This window comes from Aythya ferina, assembly GCF_964211825.1.
Source record: "Aythya ferina genome assembly, chromosome: 1".
Taxonomy (NCBI): domain Eukaryota; kingdom Metazoa; phylum Chordata; class Aves; order Anseriformes; family Anatidae; genus Aythya; species Aythya ferina.
Genome location: NC_140296.1, coordinates 185920237 through 185938082, shown reverse-complemented (window position 1 = coordinate 185938082; position 17846 = coordinate 185920237). Strand labels below are relative to the sequence as shown.

The 17846-nt window shown below is 41.9% G+C and overlaps 1 protein-coding gene across 2 annotated transcripts; it reads right to left on the bottom strand.

The window, feature by feature from the left end:
• Nucleotides 1–345: 345 nt before the first annotated feature.
• Nucleotides 346–12471, bottom strand: LOC311430503 (secreted frizzled-related protein 2-like). 2 transcript variants are annotated; one of them, XM_084507103.1, is made up of 6 exons: nt 12423–12471; nt 12123–12270; nt 7393–7602; nt 2905–3074; nt 2040–2132; nt 346–931 (listed from the first exon to the last, which is right to left on the bottom strand). In XM_084507103.1, exons 3-6 carry the CDS (start codon nt 7515–7517, stop codon nt 621–623), a joined length of 699 nt encoding a protein of 232 aa, XP_084363229.1. In that variant the 5' UTR covers nt 7518–7602; nt 12123–12270; nt 12423–12471; the 3' UTR covers nt 346–620. The 2 variants fall into 2 exon arrangements, with proteins under 2 accessions (XP_084363229.1, XP_084363228.1); XM_084507102.1 differs by lacking the exons at nt 7393–7602; nt 12123–12270; nt 12423–12471 and adding an exon at nt 3631–5896.
• Nucleotides 12472–17846: the final 5375 nt, after the last annotated feature.

Here is a 17846-nt window from a genome sequence, read left to right as displayed (position 1 = left end):
AAAATATTTAAAAAAAATGCATTTAGCCTGTGCTCTGAGATGTTACCACTGAGACATCAACTCTGTCATTCTAAAATTACACCAAATAACCAACACTTCTTGTGATTGGGGCTGGCTAAGCATATTATGTTAGTGTGTTTGTTCTGATTTATTCCATTTTGATTCTGGCAAAAGTGCCCAGCAGAGGGCCATCTTCTGTTAAAATACACCGATGGCAGAGAATGAGGTGGATTAATGAAGCATTAAGCAAAAGAAAGGTAACTCAAGAAAATAGCAGGGTTCATGCTGTGGAAAAAGAAAAATCAAACAAACAAACAAAAAAAAAACACACTAAAGGTACTCAGCTGGATTAAAACTGTTTCATGTCAGTTTTTATACATATTACAGATTTTTGCAATAACTCAAAGAAACGTTCATAAATAGTTGACCAAGTTCAAACTTGACAAATAGCTGGAACACTACAGAAAGAAGTCTATGATAACACTGGGTTTAAGTTCAACTTATAATACAGTTTAAAAGGAAATGAAGACTTTACATTGCATTTATAGTACATTCTTATTTACAAAACAGGTTTGGCATAAGAAGAAGAATAATCTTTTTACAAATATTAAGATAAATATTTACAAGCACTTATGATATCTCCACTTCTGAGTGGCCAAAGTCAGCTGGGAGTCCCTCCTCTGCCAGCGATAAACCTGATTCACTAAAATGATACCCTCTTCAACCTTCCCCACAAGGAGATATACCATAGGACGATGTGTTTGAGTCATCTTCTGTGTACAGTTTTCATTGATAAGCAGCCACTGTTGTATCATGTTCTGAGTTTCATAAGGCAAGAGTGAGCCCTGGGTAATAAATTCCACTTGGCATTCAATGTTATACTCTTGGTCACCAAGTAATGTTCTTTTTTTGGATAGCTTTACTTTCACTGCTAAGGAAAAAAAAGAAAAATATAAGTCACTACATTTGTTCAAATGAAGAAATACACACTACCAGTGAAAGCAGGAAGATTCCTTAAAATACTCTGACAATTTCTGGTGATAGAGTATGGTGACATCTTCTCCAGCAGCAGTATAGATGTAATATTTTTTTTTAATAAAGATTATGTAGCTGAGATTTTCTTTTTTTTTTTTTTTTCACTAAATCAGACAACTAGGAAAACTTATTTTCACAAAGGTGAGTAATATATTTTACCATCGCTGTATATGATGGTGATTTTGTGGATAATTGGATATTGTAAGCCGTTGGCATTTCTCTAATAGCATAAGGTTGCCCACCTTGCCCAAACGAGTCTACTGAAACTCACTTTGCCTATATTATCAATCCCTCTGCAAAAATAGCCCATAATGCTTGCTGATACCACCCTTTGAGATACTCCCTTTTCATTACAGGCATCTATCCACCCCATGTAACTCTACCAGCACTTCTTAGCATGAAATTTCTCTGCAGTGCTTGATCTAAGGCCAGCTGAATTCACTGACAGCCTCTGCATTGACTTCAAAGGACTTTGCAGGACGTTTCTAGGGCAAACTCAAAAGTATTGCCTCTCACTCCAATAAGACAACACAAAGTAAAAACTTGACTGTTACGATTTTCCAAGTCTTTTCCAAGTCTTTTCAGTAAGCTATGCATCATGAACAACTTACACACAGAAATAACAGGACATTCACTGGTCAAATAACCAAAGCTTTACTTTGGGTTTAAATAACAATAAAAGACAAATCAGCTAATTTGGATGCTTTTGCCAGAAATATTTTCCATAAAGCATGTTGTACTACAAGGTAGCCAGCTCAACAAGAACAGAAAAGCTATTTTTCTGTAGAGTAGATCATAAAGAAGTCTTTCATGTAAACTAAATATTTTGCTCAGAAAGAACATATTCTGAAAAATAACCTAAAGTTAAATCAGCAACCAAACTCTCAGGATGCAGATTTTGAAATCCCAGCAGAAACTGTAAGCTACTTTAATCCTAATTTTAAAGCACTTTTGAAAGAGAGCTGCTAGTTTCTTTAATATCAGCTGTATTCACAAAGACTTACCAAAGTTATTGTCACAGAAAACTTCAAGAACTCTTTTGTGTGTAAAAAATTCCTCCACTGCTGGGCAGGTCTGGCATGCAGGCTTTGGTAGGACTGGTGAGAAATAGTAAAGTTTTATCATTACCTTTTAGAATGTTTTGTATTAGTTTTCTACTGTGAGCCTACTGCTTATCTACAGGTACGGCATAGAAAATACACAGCTGTTCAGTAATAATGTGAACATCCACATACTCCTCTGAAAACATAGTTAAGAAGGAAAAGGAGTTTCAGTTTCCTTGCCCATTCAGTCCTTGTTCAGACTGACAAGCTCAATCATTAGCATCAAAAGTCAGTATGAAACAGAGTATTATTTTTAATATGGCTATGGGATGGGTGAGCAATTTTGTCAGTGAGCCTGGGTTCAGCTGAACTAAGACTGAACATACAAATTTGGGTGTGCCAGCAGCAATCTACTTCTACTGTTTCCTGCATACGTAAATAAGCCTGAGCACATTTGAACATTTTACCATTAATGTCATCCTAAGTCAGGTTTCCGTACAGAAAATTAGATAATAAATCCTCCCAACTTTTCCAAGTTGGTCTGAGGACCAATTTAATGCAGATGTGAGTTTCTCAGATCCCTATTAAAGTTGGTAGGTCTATAAAGAGACTTCAAAATAAATCAAATACAGTGTGCTGTCATGAGTATGATACTGCCTGTAGCTGTGCAGGGAGATAATCATTTCCACCACTAAGAGTAGACTACCTACACTTCATTTTATTGAAACTACACAAAATCCCAGACTGGGAACTGTGTCTCTGTTATCTTCTTGTATCTCTGGAGCATAAAGTATAGCCCCCTGCCCCTCTGCCATCTTCCACCTACCTTTGTGCAAGTATTTATACTCCTTTGTAAGTGATGCCAGACACATGTCCTCGTCCGCAGGGAATCGGTCGCAGTCCAGGCTGTCTGGCCAGGAGTGCCCATGGCAGGCAAGCACGGGTGCGCAGCTGTCCCGGACACCTACACACATACTCCTACAAGGATGGATGAATCTGCATCGCAGGAAACACCAGACTGAATCAGTTAAAGTCAGTGGTAACAAATTATTTCAGCAGTCATTTCTGTGCAAAACACATGCAGATATTTGACATCCTTCAGCAATAATACAGTTATAGAGTGGCAGGTGTGCAAATTGGGCATGTGGTCTGTACACGTACCGGCTTGAGCTTATAGAATTAAGTTACCTTTTTTTTTAAAAAAAAAAATGCTTTTCTTACTATCTGAGAAAAGCTTTGGCAAGAGACTGAGTCTATGTGCAATGGGTGTTCGGTTTCAGTTTCACCTGGATTTAACCCTAAATTAACAAGAATAAATTTCAGCTACAACAAACTAAAACATGACATTCTTTGGCAACAGCATTCATTTCCTCAAAGCAAACTAAAGTTTAAGTGGAACATGTTTTCATTACTTGTATTCATTCGCAGTGAGTATGAAAAAGTTAAATAGATAAAGATAAATTAGAGATCACATTTCCATTACAACAAACACACATCTGATTTGATCCCTGTTCCGACAAAAAGGCTGGCCATACGGAGCCGTGGTACTTACGTATCTAAACAGATGGGTGCAAACAGAGAGCAGAGGAATGTCCTCACATGAGGGTGACAGTCTGTGTGCACCAGGTGCTGCCAGGTGGTGGATTTTAGGATAACCTCTGCCATGCTTGTGTGTCCCATCAGGTTGGGAAGCCTCATTTCGGAGTACCCAATCTCGTGGCACATGTCCATCTCCTCGGGTATCTCTACACATTTGGTGGATAATCCAATGTCGAAGCCCTTTACCACTCTTAGGAAACCACTCAGAGCGAAAACAAGTATTTTTGCCATCAATAACATCTTCTAGTGAGCCCTGGGTTGCCAAACAGGGAGCTGTCAAACCTCTCAAGCACAGGGGCACACTGAAAACTTTGCGGCTTATATACCCCAAGAGCTTAATGAACCCTTGGTTATCAACTGCTTATCAAATCACTTGAGACAAGACCCAGTCTTATTGCCTATTCAAGTGATTGTTGTGATAACCAGGGAGGTGGAGACGAGGTATAGAAGTATGTTCCCTAAAGTAACAGATTTGCTATAGGCTTTCACGTGCCTGACAGCGTCAGCTGCTGCAGCATGCTATGTGGCATATTAAATGTTGACACCTAGGAGGCTTGCTATGTGCTTTCCAAATCAAATTAAGAGATCCCCCAGAAAAGTGGTTGGGCAGACAAGCTGTCTCCCAGGGCTGCTCTGTCTCCTTTGTTTTCAGACACTGCTGACTGGGCAGAAAAAACAGCCCAGATTGACTTATCAAGTGAAAATGTTTTGTTTGTGCTAATTGCTCATGTCTCTTCCACTGTTTTACAATGTAGAAGAGGTACCTTTTTTATTTGCTCAAGCACCAAAAAAGAGACATGTGACATGCTAAATCTTCCAACTTCTATTAGTTTTATTAGACAACCTAACATACAGCTGTTGTTTTTTACTGACTGGAGTGACTTGCTTCTTTCACTTATTCAAGTTCAGTGGTGGATATAATCTTTCCCGACAGAAACATATTGTAGGACTATTATGGCTACCAGTATTTCTTCAGAGGGAAAAGAAATATGGAGTTTTTTGTTTGTTTGTTTTGTTTTGTTTTTCTTATTTCAAATGAATCTGGTAACACTTAAAATTGTTCAAATAAGTCAGCATTTGACATTTTTATTAATAAATTATAATTATGCAAAACTGTGTGAAAGCAAATTTGTGAAAGCAAGAAATACCAGGTGTGTACTTTTTCTGTTTGTAGCACAAAAATAGTATTTAATTTCTTACAATAAATATTAACGGAATTGCTGACAGTATTTCATTAGTTTTAGTATAGGACTGATAAACAGCTTTTAGCTGTAGAGCAGATGATGGGGAATCAGTTAAGGTGATGATCTGGGTAATGTGTACCTTACCCGTTATGAATAGAAAAGTCAGAATATTTGATATTTAAAAGAGTTGAAGTTCTAAACAAAACTTTTTGTGGAAATTTTTAGCTTGATGAAAATATTTCTCCAACTAGTTTGTTTTGGCTTGATTTAATTACCCTTTCTTATCACATGACTTATTAGCAGAAATGTTTAGATACTAACAATATGTATGTGGATCAACTGTAAAATATCTGCCTAGATTATTAGACCAAAGTATATTCATAACAGTGTGCCATCTAGTATTGCTGGTGCTTGACTGAAATGTAATTTTCAGAAAGAGCAGCTTTTTGTGTTATACCTATATGTAGTACATTTAGACACTGTGCTACCTATCATTTACATGTTTATACCTAAATGTTAGAGTATTAGTCCTAGCATCTTTGAAATCAATGACAAACCCGCACTGATTCCTCTCTAGCTCTTTTCTTTATTCTAAGCTACTGGCAAATTTACGGTATATGTTTAAATATATCGGGGAAAAAAAGGCACCTGGACATCTCTGACATGAGTGTCACTTCAAACCCCAGCAGCTGGAGTGAAACTGAGAGTTATAAATAAAGTTCACTCTTAGCCAGCAGATTTCTGCATCTATCCATGTTGCTAATGTCTTTACCAAGTCACCCCATAATTTTATGAAATTAATCAAATTCTTCTCTGGCCCTAATAGCATTATTTTGTTGTACTTTTCTCATCTGGTCATTACCTGAAATAAGGTGTCAAGATCTCTGGTAAAGGAAACCCTTCCGTTGTGTGTATAGCATGGTGTTACAGACACATTTCTGAGTCATATATATATATTAAGGGTCTAGAAAGTGTCATCTGATGGAGAAAAAAAGAAAAAGAAAGAAAGAAAGAAAGAAAGTAACAAGAGTATGTTTTGGGATCTCCTTGCAGAAGTGCTTAGCAGGCTCTCGTGGAAGCCAGTTTGGGCTTTGTAGTCCTGGACACACAAAAAGGAATTTCCAGAGCCAACATGCTTTGGAGGGAGCACAGCTGCAGAGTTATGACCCTCAGATATGAACTGAGGAACATGTTCACATCCAAAATAACTCCACACAGCTACTGAGATGATCTATACCCACTCATGAACACAGCAAGTTGGCTGTGACAGCACCCTTGTGGCCCCAGTCACAGGTGGCAGCCATTTTGGCAGCCATGAGCTGTGCCTACGCTTCTCTGCAGGAATGGCCTCCATGGTGCCACCAAAAGGGGCTTGCGCTGCCCTTCCCATCCACTCTGTGCCTTGCAAACAGCCTGGACACGTGCCCTCATGTGAGGGCTGTGCTCACACTATGCCTGAAATCATGCTTGCTGGCTTGTGATCTAAGAGACCCGATTTTGAGAGCTCCCTGTGGGACATCATTAATGGACAGAATAGACACAAGGATAATGAGAGAGTGTGAGAAAAAGATGATCTAATAACAGCTAATACCTCTCCTGACAAACTTAGTCTCCATAGGAACTGTCTTAGAAATAAATAATTGTGTACCTCTGAGTCAGTTTCCTACCAGGGTTTCTCAGGAGCTTGGTCATTTATGAGCCACCACAGAGCTGTACCTTAAAGCTTCTTTCAGCCTTAGATATGTTACAAAGTAGGTCAGCTATCTTTGAATTCCTTGCTTCTGGTGACTTGACTTTCAGTGGGTCACCATTTCCTAATGCTAAAGAAAATTGGTTTACTCTGCGAGTACAGTGGAATAGTTGGAGGCTGATGGCTTGACCACTCCGGAGACATAGGAGACATAAGGCATCATGCAGCGCTCTCTGTGGCACAGCACTTTAGCTGGAACCTGGGGGACCGAAGGGTGTGGAAGAAGAACCTCCATGATTTTAGCTGTCAGTGCAGACTACCAGAGAAGTGGCAGTCCATCTATTTTGCTTTTCTTTCTCCTTTTGAAGAAGTTCACCCAGGGAACAGCAAGACTTCATGTCTTTGTCAGAGGTGGTGAAGCATAGTGTATCTAAATATGCTTGGCAGATAAATAATTGTCACTGGCTCTGAGAACAAAACAGACACAAATGTCTTTGCTTGATACCTATCACTGCATTTGGTTTTAGGCTGGATGTGAAGCCAGAGCATTATCCATAATCCCAGTCTGTCATTTTTGTTGGCTGCCTTCTGTCAGAAAAAAAAAGGATCATTTGGGGGAGCTTCTGCCTCTGTTCTATTCTGACAGTCATGGGGTTCAAGATGTTATCTGGGCCAGATTGCCTATACTGTGTCATTTTCAGCATCGTTATTTACTGTAGAATTTGACAATTTGACACTTCCTTTCCCTACACTCACAAGTCAGTTTTAAGCAAGGGAAAGATTTTGGCTATACTTCTGTGTAGCCTTAATTATTTTGATATTACTCATGAGCAGGTGTTACCTTGAAACTTGTTTTGACAGCAAGTCATTATCATTTATCATTTTTAGCAAGAGCCATGTAGCACAGTTATTACAGATGGGCACACAAAGTAGGTTGCCATTGCTTGGAGAGTGTTTCAGGTCCATCAGACGCTGGATCCTTGGCAGAAGTATGAGTTGCAGCACCTGTGTCGCTGTGCCATGAATTCTCCTTTTTTTTGCAAATGCTCAGCTGTTCATTGACATTGCATGGAAAAAAAAAAAAAGAAATAATCATGTAAATACATGCACATCTTGCTTCTGGGATTTACTGTTGCCACGCCAGCTAAACATTCAAATTACACAAAAGCTGACAGAGGAGGGGTATTTCTAATTGTAGTGGTACATATGCAGAGATTGATCAAATAAAGGCTATATAAAATAAAATGAAATATTTTTAGTTTTGCAAACTATCAAGAGAATTGCAGGATCTGAATGTATTTTGACTGGTCAGCATAAAGCATATAACCTGAGGTTTGGGGAAACTTTGGTCTCAAAGTCTGGAGCCCAGCTAATTCTCTCTGAAATGTTTGAAGAAAGCCGTGCAGTCGGTCCATTAGCCATGGGCTGTATTTATTGTTGCTGGATATGAGAAATGGTCACCTGCTGATGGACCCTGATAACACGAATAGTTGCTGGAGACCCTGCCCACCTCTGTTCTGCCTCCTTTGACTGTTCCCAGGGAGACAGACGGAGATTAACCCGGAGCCACCAGTCAGACCCTAATAAGAAAGGGGACTGAATTTTTCTTCAAAGAAACTAGTAATTTGAGAGCAAACTGGCAGATCTAGGGACTTTTGGATTTAATCTAAACAGTGGTTGTAATATTCAACTGGAATTTGACTGAAGTGTAACTGCAGAAGTGCAAGGCTCTTAGACAAGGACCAAAGCTTACAACTATGTACCTGGAGTCCCAAAAGGAGGCTTCAGAGAGGAAGCTGTTGCAGTGAAGGCAGCTTTGCTAGATGAACATGCTTATTCTGTGGGGCAGCATTTATTTCATAATGTTTTCCTTTATTGTATTAAAAAACCCTTAGGCCGTGTGTGATATCTGTAAACCAGCAGATTTTTTTTGTTTGGTTGTTTGTTTTTTTTTTACTCATCACAAAGGCTTTAATTTTTAAAGATCTTTAAAGAATTTTAAAGCATTGCTTTGATTTTTAAAGAAAAACTGGATTTCCTTACAAATCTGTAACAGGACAGTTGAAGGCTCACTGCCCTGGCATGCTGAGCTCTGTCCTTGTTCCTGGTAATTGGTTAACCCAGAGGAGAATTTGTTTTAATAGTGAAAGAGAAAGTTGATGCTTGGCATGACCCAGATTTATTTTCTGCCATCACCACAAGCTTCCTGTTTAACCTGTAAATTTTACTCCCCTCACCCATAGACTTAGGTGACAGCACTTCTGGGTGACAGTACTGGGGGTGCTGGAAGATAAACGCATTTGAATGTGAAGCATTCAGATACTGCAAGGATTGGGAGCAGGCATGTAAAGACTCACACAGATTCTGACAGCATCACCTAAAAGCACAGATATGGTGAATGCTATACAAAACCCGAGTGAGTAGCATTTCCGAAGCAGACCAGATAAGTCAGGGATGGAAAAAGGGCACGGGGAGATTAGCTGTCTTGCAGCTAGTTTTAGACAATATCCAGTGTGCTACGTGATAGAGCCTCATGGTACAGGCTGAGTTCAATTTTTTACACAATTATCATGTATTGGGTGAGCACCTTCCACACAAAGCCAGTGGTAATAGCCACTTGTTCGTTTGTTCCACTCACTCATTCATTTCCTTCCTTCCTTCCTGGTCTTTCTTACTTTTTTCTTTTTATTTCTTTCTTCCTTTCTTCCTTCCTTCCTTTCTTCCTTCCCTTTTCTTTCTTTCCTTCCTTCTTTCTTTCCTTCTTTATTTATTGTAAAAAATCAAACTTCTTAGGGTTATTTTTCCCATTGTTATCGGTTTGCTGACTCTGTTTTTTTCTGTCACAGAAATGTGTATCAGAGCTGCGTCCCCTCTCAGGCATCTGTATCAAGCAGCTACAAATAAAATAAAAATCTAGTTTGAAAGGAGAATGTGCCAAATTATTTCTAAACCTCTGTGAACACAAGACAGTAAAAGTAGGCTCAGGAGTGTTTCATAGGACTGTGGGGGATCAGTCATCTTGCCTACATGTAAACAGCAAGTACATACCAACTATTTGTAGTCCATTGAGAAAGTAAACAGGGTTGTCTTGCCTATCCCCAATACTTTCTTTGTCTGTGGCCTGTAGCCAGCTACTGATTATCACGATAAGGCAGAAACACATTAAGTCTTGAAAATTATGTCTGGCTTCTGGCTGTTAGAGGAGATAGCTCTATCAGTTAAGCACCTAAAAGGCTGGGTGAGTGCTCAGCTGACTCCAGCAGGCCTGGAGCCGATCCCTTTTAACTCACTTGACAGCATTTTGCTTCTAACTTCTCCCTACTCCAGCTACCAGGAGGAAAGGCCACCAGAATTTGACATGATACCATTAAATGGCTGGCCAAACTCTCGTCTCTTTGATGCCACTGGAAACAACGGACCTGAAACATTGGTGTAAATGTCAGACTTCATTGTAAGGGCTTTGCTCAAGAAGCAAGCTTGCATAGTGCCTGTAAGGTTTCACAAATAAATAAATGTGCCTAAAATATATGAATTGAGACATTTTTGGCAATTCTTCTCTAAGCAAAATTTGCTCTGGCACTAGCAAGAGTTTTTTTCTTGAATAATGATGGCAAAATGTAATCTCTTTCCTTGGACTGAAAATGTATTTGAATGTATATAATCAAATCAAGTGTCCCCATTGCAAGTGGCTTTGGTGGACTGAGAAGAAAGCAAAGCTTTGTCAATAAATAAACAAGTGAATTTCAGGTTCTGGACTCTGTTTGTTGGGTTCCTGACAGCTTTTTTTAAGGGTATAGATTTACATTGTAAAATTTTGAAAAGAAAAGGTATTTTTAAAATTTTGAAAAGGAGAAGTATTTTCTGGATAAATCTTTGCCCAATTTTTAAGTTTCTATGTCAGACTAGTTTTGGAAAGAGATTTTTTTTCTAAAAAAAAATGGCAAAAATTTTCATTCAAATACATACAAGTAGAGTAAACTTTGGGTGGCTTTATGAAGACAAATGGCTGTGCCCTGAACTCAAGTGTGTGCAGAGTTTCAGTTTTCAAAAATTGTTTGGGGATGCAGGGAAAAGAATATAGGTTTATAATTGCAATAATTACAAACTACTTCAGTGAGTGACTGCCTCACAAATGAGTGTGCCCACTCAAAGGCACGCAATACATAAATCTTACCTGACTGCTCTGCAGATACTTGATGGGAATAGTTACTTCTATTCTGCCATCTGAGCTCGGTAGGAGATGGGTAAGGGATACTTACTGAAGGCCTGGATGTTCTCTACTTATTTCCAGTGTCCCCATTTTAGGCACCCTCCTGCAGACACCTTCTGGAAAAGGATGACCACAGGGGACAGCCTTTTAATGCCTGTTCCTGCTGTGCCAAATGACACATTTGCTCTTATGCCTGTCACTAATCTACTTTTCTCCTTTATTTCTCACGGAGCTCTCAACTCAAAACAATTTCCAGCTTTCAGTTAACTACGGCACAGGCCTTCTGCGTAAACCACTTTGATTACAAATGTGCAGCCAAATCACACCCCTGCATGCCAGGGGAAAACAGCAGGCTGGTGATGCCCATAGCCTACCCCAGGGGCACCAGCCCCTCGGTCAGGTATTTGGAGCTCCACCACCACTCAAACTGATTCCAGATGTGGCATCCCCTTCATTGGGAAATGAATACTCCTTGTTGTTTTTTGGTTTGGTATTACCCCCCAGCTTAGTGAAGCGAAGCAGCTCTGTACGGATGAACTCTGAGAAGCACCAGGTACAGGTAAGAGAGGGTACCACATCAGCCTTTAGTCAGATCTTCATGGGCAGCTGTGGAAGCACAGGCCAAGACGTCAAATGTGGTACTGGCTTGACAGAAACTGCTTCTTTTTCAATCAAACCCGTATGATTTTCCTTCTGTTGTCACACTGGGGTGGTACCTAGTTAGACAGTAAGTCTTCTTGCCCATCTGGTAAGACATCTATTAGAACAGTCAGGTAAGAGTAAGTAGATCTGGCATCTTGTACGCTTACTAAATCTTTATATCTGCATCCTAACAGGGTAACACTGTGCCTTCTAGTAACACTCTGTATTTAAGCAGCAACAGGCCCCTAAAATCTCCCAAACCCCAGCAGCTGCTCCTACGGAAAGCGTTTGCTTTGCTGTAGCGATTCCAACAACCAGCTTGAGAGTGAAATCGGCTGCTCCATCCTCGCTGAGCTGCTCTGTGGGACAGCCCCACTTGCATTCCTGAGAGGCTTCCAGTTCTCTGCAAAGGGGGAGAACTCAAGTGAAAGGAAAAATATGAAGGAGGAAAGAAAAAAAAATTCAAATAGAAAGCATAGACAAAACACTCTTTAAAAAAAAGAGAAAGAAGAAAACAATCCTTTCTCTGGGCCTTTGGTCTCCCAGAAAGTTCAGAGGGCAGCCGGGGCAGGTTCCTTCCTTTACACCATGGCTTGTGTCACACACACAGCCTCTGCTGAGATCAAAGACATTCGGTTTCTATTACCCTATCTCAAAGAGAAGTTCACTGATAAAGAAGTCTCCACCCTAATGATTAAACCCCATTTGGATTTGCATACCTGGGTGCGAGCCCTGCAGCCTGCAGGCCAGGATTAGGAGGTCGGTGACTCCAGTGCCCATTTGCTAATCTGGCTGCTCTGCCTGTCTGCGCAGCGTTATGTCCTTTGGCTTTCACAGCCATCCCAGGGTGTTTTTCTTCTAGGGTTGCTACGGGAAAATGCAACAAAGATTAGTCCATCCTAAACAGCTGCCCAAGAGCCGAGCAAACAAATCAGGAAAAAAAAAAAAAAAACAGCAACAATTTGCTAACTGCTCAAAACTAAACAGTGCCTGAAATGATCTTTAGGGCTGTGGTTTACTTAGGGTTGGTTTATGAAACTCAGGAATGGAGATGTGAGCCAGAGAAATAATTAAATCAAAGGCTAATTGGGAGAGGCTGAGTTTTTTTGTTTGTTTATTTTAGGAGCCATTTTAATTCCCTAAATAATGTTAAGGGCTTCCTGCTGGTCGCAGTGACCAAGGATTGATAACTGCAGCCACAGGAGGCTCTTTTCATTAGGGAAACCATAGAGGAGTAAATAGGTTCGAGGGGAAGGTATTTTGAAATTAGAGTCAGGGGCATCCAGAGACAAAAGATTTGTGTGTGAGGCTCTATTTTCAGACCTTAGAGGGTGCATGTCTGCCCAACAGCTTTGCCTGGCAGTTTTTTTCCAAGAGTATGTCTGAGTGGCAATAGCAGTCTCCATACATACTCTCTCTGCATCTCTACTACAGCATCACTAGGGCTGCATGTACCAGGGCAGGAGAGCTTTTTTATTGGGTGAGAGAGAAAAATAATTTTAGAAAATACATCTGGAGAGTATAACCTGAGAACTTAGGGGGGTAAATGCTCTGTATTTATATATATATATAATTGTGCCAGATTTTGCCATCCTTTCACATTGAGCAGTATTTTTCTTCCTGACGTTCCTTGGCAATGGGACAGAAGTACTGGATCTACAGGATCACAGGCTGAGGCTGGCAGGGACCTCTGGAGACCCCCTGCTCCAACCCCCAGGGCCACCCAGAGCAGGCTGCCCAGCACCACATCCAGGTGGCTTCTGGAGATCTCCAAGGAGGAGCCTCCACCACCTCTCTGGGCAGCCTGTGCCAGTGCACCCACATGGCACAGAAATGCTGCCTGGTGGTCAGAGGGAGCCTCCTGTGTGCCAGTTTGTGCCCACTGCCTCTGGTTCTGTCCCTGGGCACCACTGAAAAGAGGCTGGCTCTGTCCTCTCTGCTTCTTTACTGATCCTGTACCCAAGGAGGACAATGACAGATTCGTAATCCATGATGACATCCTTAAAGCCAAGGTTCTGCCCCTTTTGCTTATGCTGCATGCTATAAAACATCCTGTTGACTTCAGTGGAGTTCTCCTGGCATGGATCTTAGCAAGCCTGGCAAAGGTGGCCAACACAAATGGGCCACCCATTCCACCTACTGGTTCATTATCTTTTAGGACATTCTATAAAAACGTTCGGTTTAGGGATGTACCATCAAAAAAGATATGGGATGGAAGGGACTTTGCCCTGCCATAAAACATCCTCATTCTAACACCTAAGGGATGCTGCAGGTGTGTGTGGTGAGCTGTGAAGGGGCCAAGCGGCTCCTCTGAGCAAGGGCAGCCCTGAGCTCCAGGCAGGCCTGGCTCAGCATCCCCTCCCCACAGGCAGGCAGATTGGCTGTTTTTTGGGGAGAGAAGTGGTAGATTTTGATTTATTTGGCAAGAACGCTACTTGAATAGAGAAACAATGGAAAACGAGGGAAATTGCTGCTTCTTCTGCTCTCTTTCAAGCTTCCTTTTTTCTCCTTTCCAAGAATAAATAACCAACAGGAATAGCACATTTCTGGTTCAGACTCTTTAGGACCAGTCTTACTGATTTGCCTTTTTTTTTTTTTTTTTTTTTTTTAAGGCCTAACATTCCCAGACAAGCTAAAATAATCTTCTTTAAACCTACTAATTGATCGCAGGGGATGTATGGACCAGCTAACCATGATCATATCAGAGAAGCCTTTATTAACCCTACAGGCATCCTCGGGTATGACTGGCACATTTTTGGGGCACAGCAACACTGTCAGCTGGGTTCAGCTCTCTGGCATTTTCTCACGGGAAGCCGTGCTTGTCCCACCTGAGGCGGGAGATTACGGTGCAAAGCGAATTTTCCACTTACATAAATGATTTATATTTCGAAGGACGTCAGCTAATGCTGCCAAACACCAGCTATGCAAAGCAGTTCCAAAGCTGGAAGACATGCAGCAAGTTCATAACATGAATGGCATCAGATCCAGGCGATCATAACCACTGATCCCGCCATAAAGCATGAAGGGCTCTGAAATTCAAGGCAATTGAAAAACCAAAGGAAAAGTAGTTGATGGTCTGGCTTTGAGACTTGAAATGGCAACACTGAGTAGCTGTAGCAATTGCAGTTGCAATGAGCTCTGTTAGTGGAGAGAATCCCACTTGTTTGACTCCAAAATCAGACTCCAGATACTCACTTGTTTACCTACGGCTGTAGCTTCACACCTGCTGTGGTAATTCAGCCCCCTGAATTTAGAGCAGCAACAGAGCTCTTTGGTTTAGAAGCCATAAATGAGTCACATTTAGAGCCCATAACGTGACATGGGATGGGAATTATACCGTATCCCTGTCCTCCCATTCTGTTGGTGTGACATCAAATCCACTGTATTCTCACTCCTGTGGTATAACCCGATGGCTCTGATTATTCACTTAGGATTTTATCCAATAATGCCTTTAAAACAATCACCCTGTATAGGCTTTTTTTTTTTTTTTTTTTTTTTTTTTTTTTTCGTGCTCCCTTGCGGTTGTTTTCCTTCCTATCTCATCACTACCTTTTGCATTAATACATCATGTATGAAAAGCTTTATTGGAGTGAATTTTAGTGTCACAACACTTAGCATGGGGCTGGGCTAAACCCTGTTAATAGAGGCTTGCAATGACATCCTGTAGGTTTCCTGAATGGCAGGGAAAATACATATTATTTTCTTCTGTGCACTGTATTCCCCTTGACCCCACACCACACATCAACTGCTTCCCAGACATCTCATTTTTAGTATTTCATGGCGAGGGGACAGCAGCATGAAGAGATTAACATGATAACCATCCATCCATCTGGGGCAAGCACAGTTTTCAAGGTACTGTCAGCTCTGTCCCTGTGCTAGTACACGAACCGTGCCTGGCAGAGCTTGCTGGACCTACGACCAGCTGGCAAGGAGCTGCCTGGCTCCCTGCTGTTACAACATTTGCCCTCCGAAGCCAGCTGACTGCACTGGCCGGGAGTGCACGTGGCCACTGCCAGCTGTGCCCAGGGAGTCACTGGAAGACTGCAAAGGGCCCAGGCCAAAGCTGCGTTAGCAATTTCTCAGAAGTATCAATTATAACTGAAAATTATACCAATTTCACAGGCAGCTGGAGTGCAGCACCTGGGGACGCTCCTGGCACCGGTGCAGATGCTGAGGACTCTGGGCTAAATACGGGGAACCGTCACAGGAGGCTTTGGTGGAGGATCTGCTCCTCTGGGGAGCATTTTGGGTACCACAACCATAAAACAGTTCTTTCATGTCCTGCAGCCTGCCTTGCCTTTCCCCACACCCGCCACCTTCTGCGAGAGCTGGGGGCAGGAGCACTAAACTTTTTCGGTAGCCCCATCCTGATGTGTTCCTGGAGAAGCCTTGGCCATTCCCTGAATGAAAGCGGTACCACATGAAGAAAAATGGCATAAAGCCCATACGATAAAGCACATTGACAGGGAAATGGAGATCACCTAGGCATGCTGCATTGATGGCAGTAATGATACGGAAAGGTTGAGACTACTGGAACAATGAAACCCTACGATGAGTATTTAATTTATTTGCCTGGAAATCCAGAATTAACCCCCCTAGCTAACACACCCACTGCAGATGTATTACATTTAATGTGAACATTCAAATGTAATAAAATATTTGCCGGAATCCATCCTCTCATGCCAGCAGTTCAACATTCCCTTCTGCATGATGCTTTCTGGTGAGCTCCCTGTAGTTTTGTGTCTCCCTCAACAATATTTTAACCTCCTCTTTAAAAAGTGCCCGGCTTCAGGACTAGCAGACATTTTGTGTATGTTCTCCTTATTGCAAGCTTGTACTGTGTTAATTTTACGCATTACATGAAAAATCTCCTCGGGATTCGTAAGAGTTCATGCTCTGAAAGGGCTTGGTTGCTCCAGACATGGCTCAGGGCTCTTTCTGGGAAGCAATTTGGATTCCCTGGAACTGAACGTTATTTCGTAATATACCCTAGATCCTGAAAGAGGGGGGGGGGGTGCTTCAGTGAAAACCTTCATCCATGTTTTCCTGATTTGACTTCTCAGCCGTATTTTCTCTCCTTGCAGTAGCACACTGCCGTTTTTATAGAAAAAAAATAAAAGACAATTCAAATTTGACTCAAAACCATAAATTTCAGGAGTTTTCTAGAACAGCATCGTGGTTGGACAGATGCCAAGCTGTGCTGTTGGGAGGTAGGAACTTCTGTGTACAAACAGAGCTTCTGAAATGCCACAGAAAAGCTCCCTTGACCCAGGCCCCTGGTGGACTAAATGCCTGAGGTGTCCACGAGCTGTGTAATTTTACTGCTTCAGTAATCAGTGGGTTTCTCATTAGCACCAGACTGAACCGACAGCAGCAGCCTTTGGTGGCGTTGGTATCAGGAGCCTCACCTGATGGGAGTCCCACTGTTGCGGGCACCACCCGAACATGCTAGAGCCATTCATGGCATCATTAACGTTGAAAAAGCCCTCCAAGATCATCTGGTCCAACCACCCCCTGCCACCAGTATCACCCCCTAAACCATGTCCCTAAGGACCTTTCCCTGCCCTGGCCACGCACGTGCCCAAAGGGCGCTCTGCAGCAGCACGGCAGAGCTCTCACATGGGACCTGAGCAATTGCTTTCACTACATTCTGTTTGGTTTGCCTCACTGGTTGCTGCATTTTGCCTCCTGAAGATAACTGTGCATTTAACATGCTTCAATGAAAGGCAGAGAAGTTGCATTAGGGAACTCTGCTTGCAGAGCAGAACAGCAGCAGACAAAAATAATGAATCCTTCAATACTTCCCTTGTCCCCATTTACCTCCTCGCAGAGGAATGCTGTTTGTGGTGGCTCCAAAGCATGCATCATTCCTGTGCCTGTGAGCTGCCAGCGGCTGCTAGATGGCAAGGCAGTCTTTAGCCCATGATGTTAGTACCCCAAATCACCACAAATAAGCAGTCCCAAGAGCTGCGCACAAGAGCTGCTCATTAACTGGTAGTCCATGAGGTTGCACAGGATGTCTGCGTGGTGGAAGTCCTCCTCTCTTGATCTTTCTCCAGCTCACCCTGCTGAATTCTTAAAACTACTTAGGAGATTTTAAGTGCTGGAGTCCATAAAACCACCCCTGGTATTACTCGGCTTCCAGTCAGTTGCCCTACAATGTTTTCAAGAGATGGAAAATCAGTCAGCAGACAGCGGGTGTTATGAGCCCCTGATCTTTCCCTGGTACCTGCATCGACTATGTAGAGCCTAAGGGGAATAATTCATGGCAAGATGCAGTGAACACCAGCATCTAACATGCTGTTTTTCCACATAACCTTAGCTGAAGCAGACCAGAAGCATCTGGTAGTTGTATGTGAACAGCAGATCACAAGGTAGGGAGCTAAAAGAATCCCCCTCAGCTCGTATGATCAGTAGCTCCAAATTAACAGTGAAGCAGATCT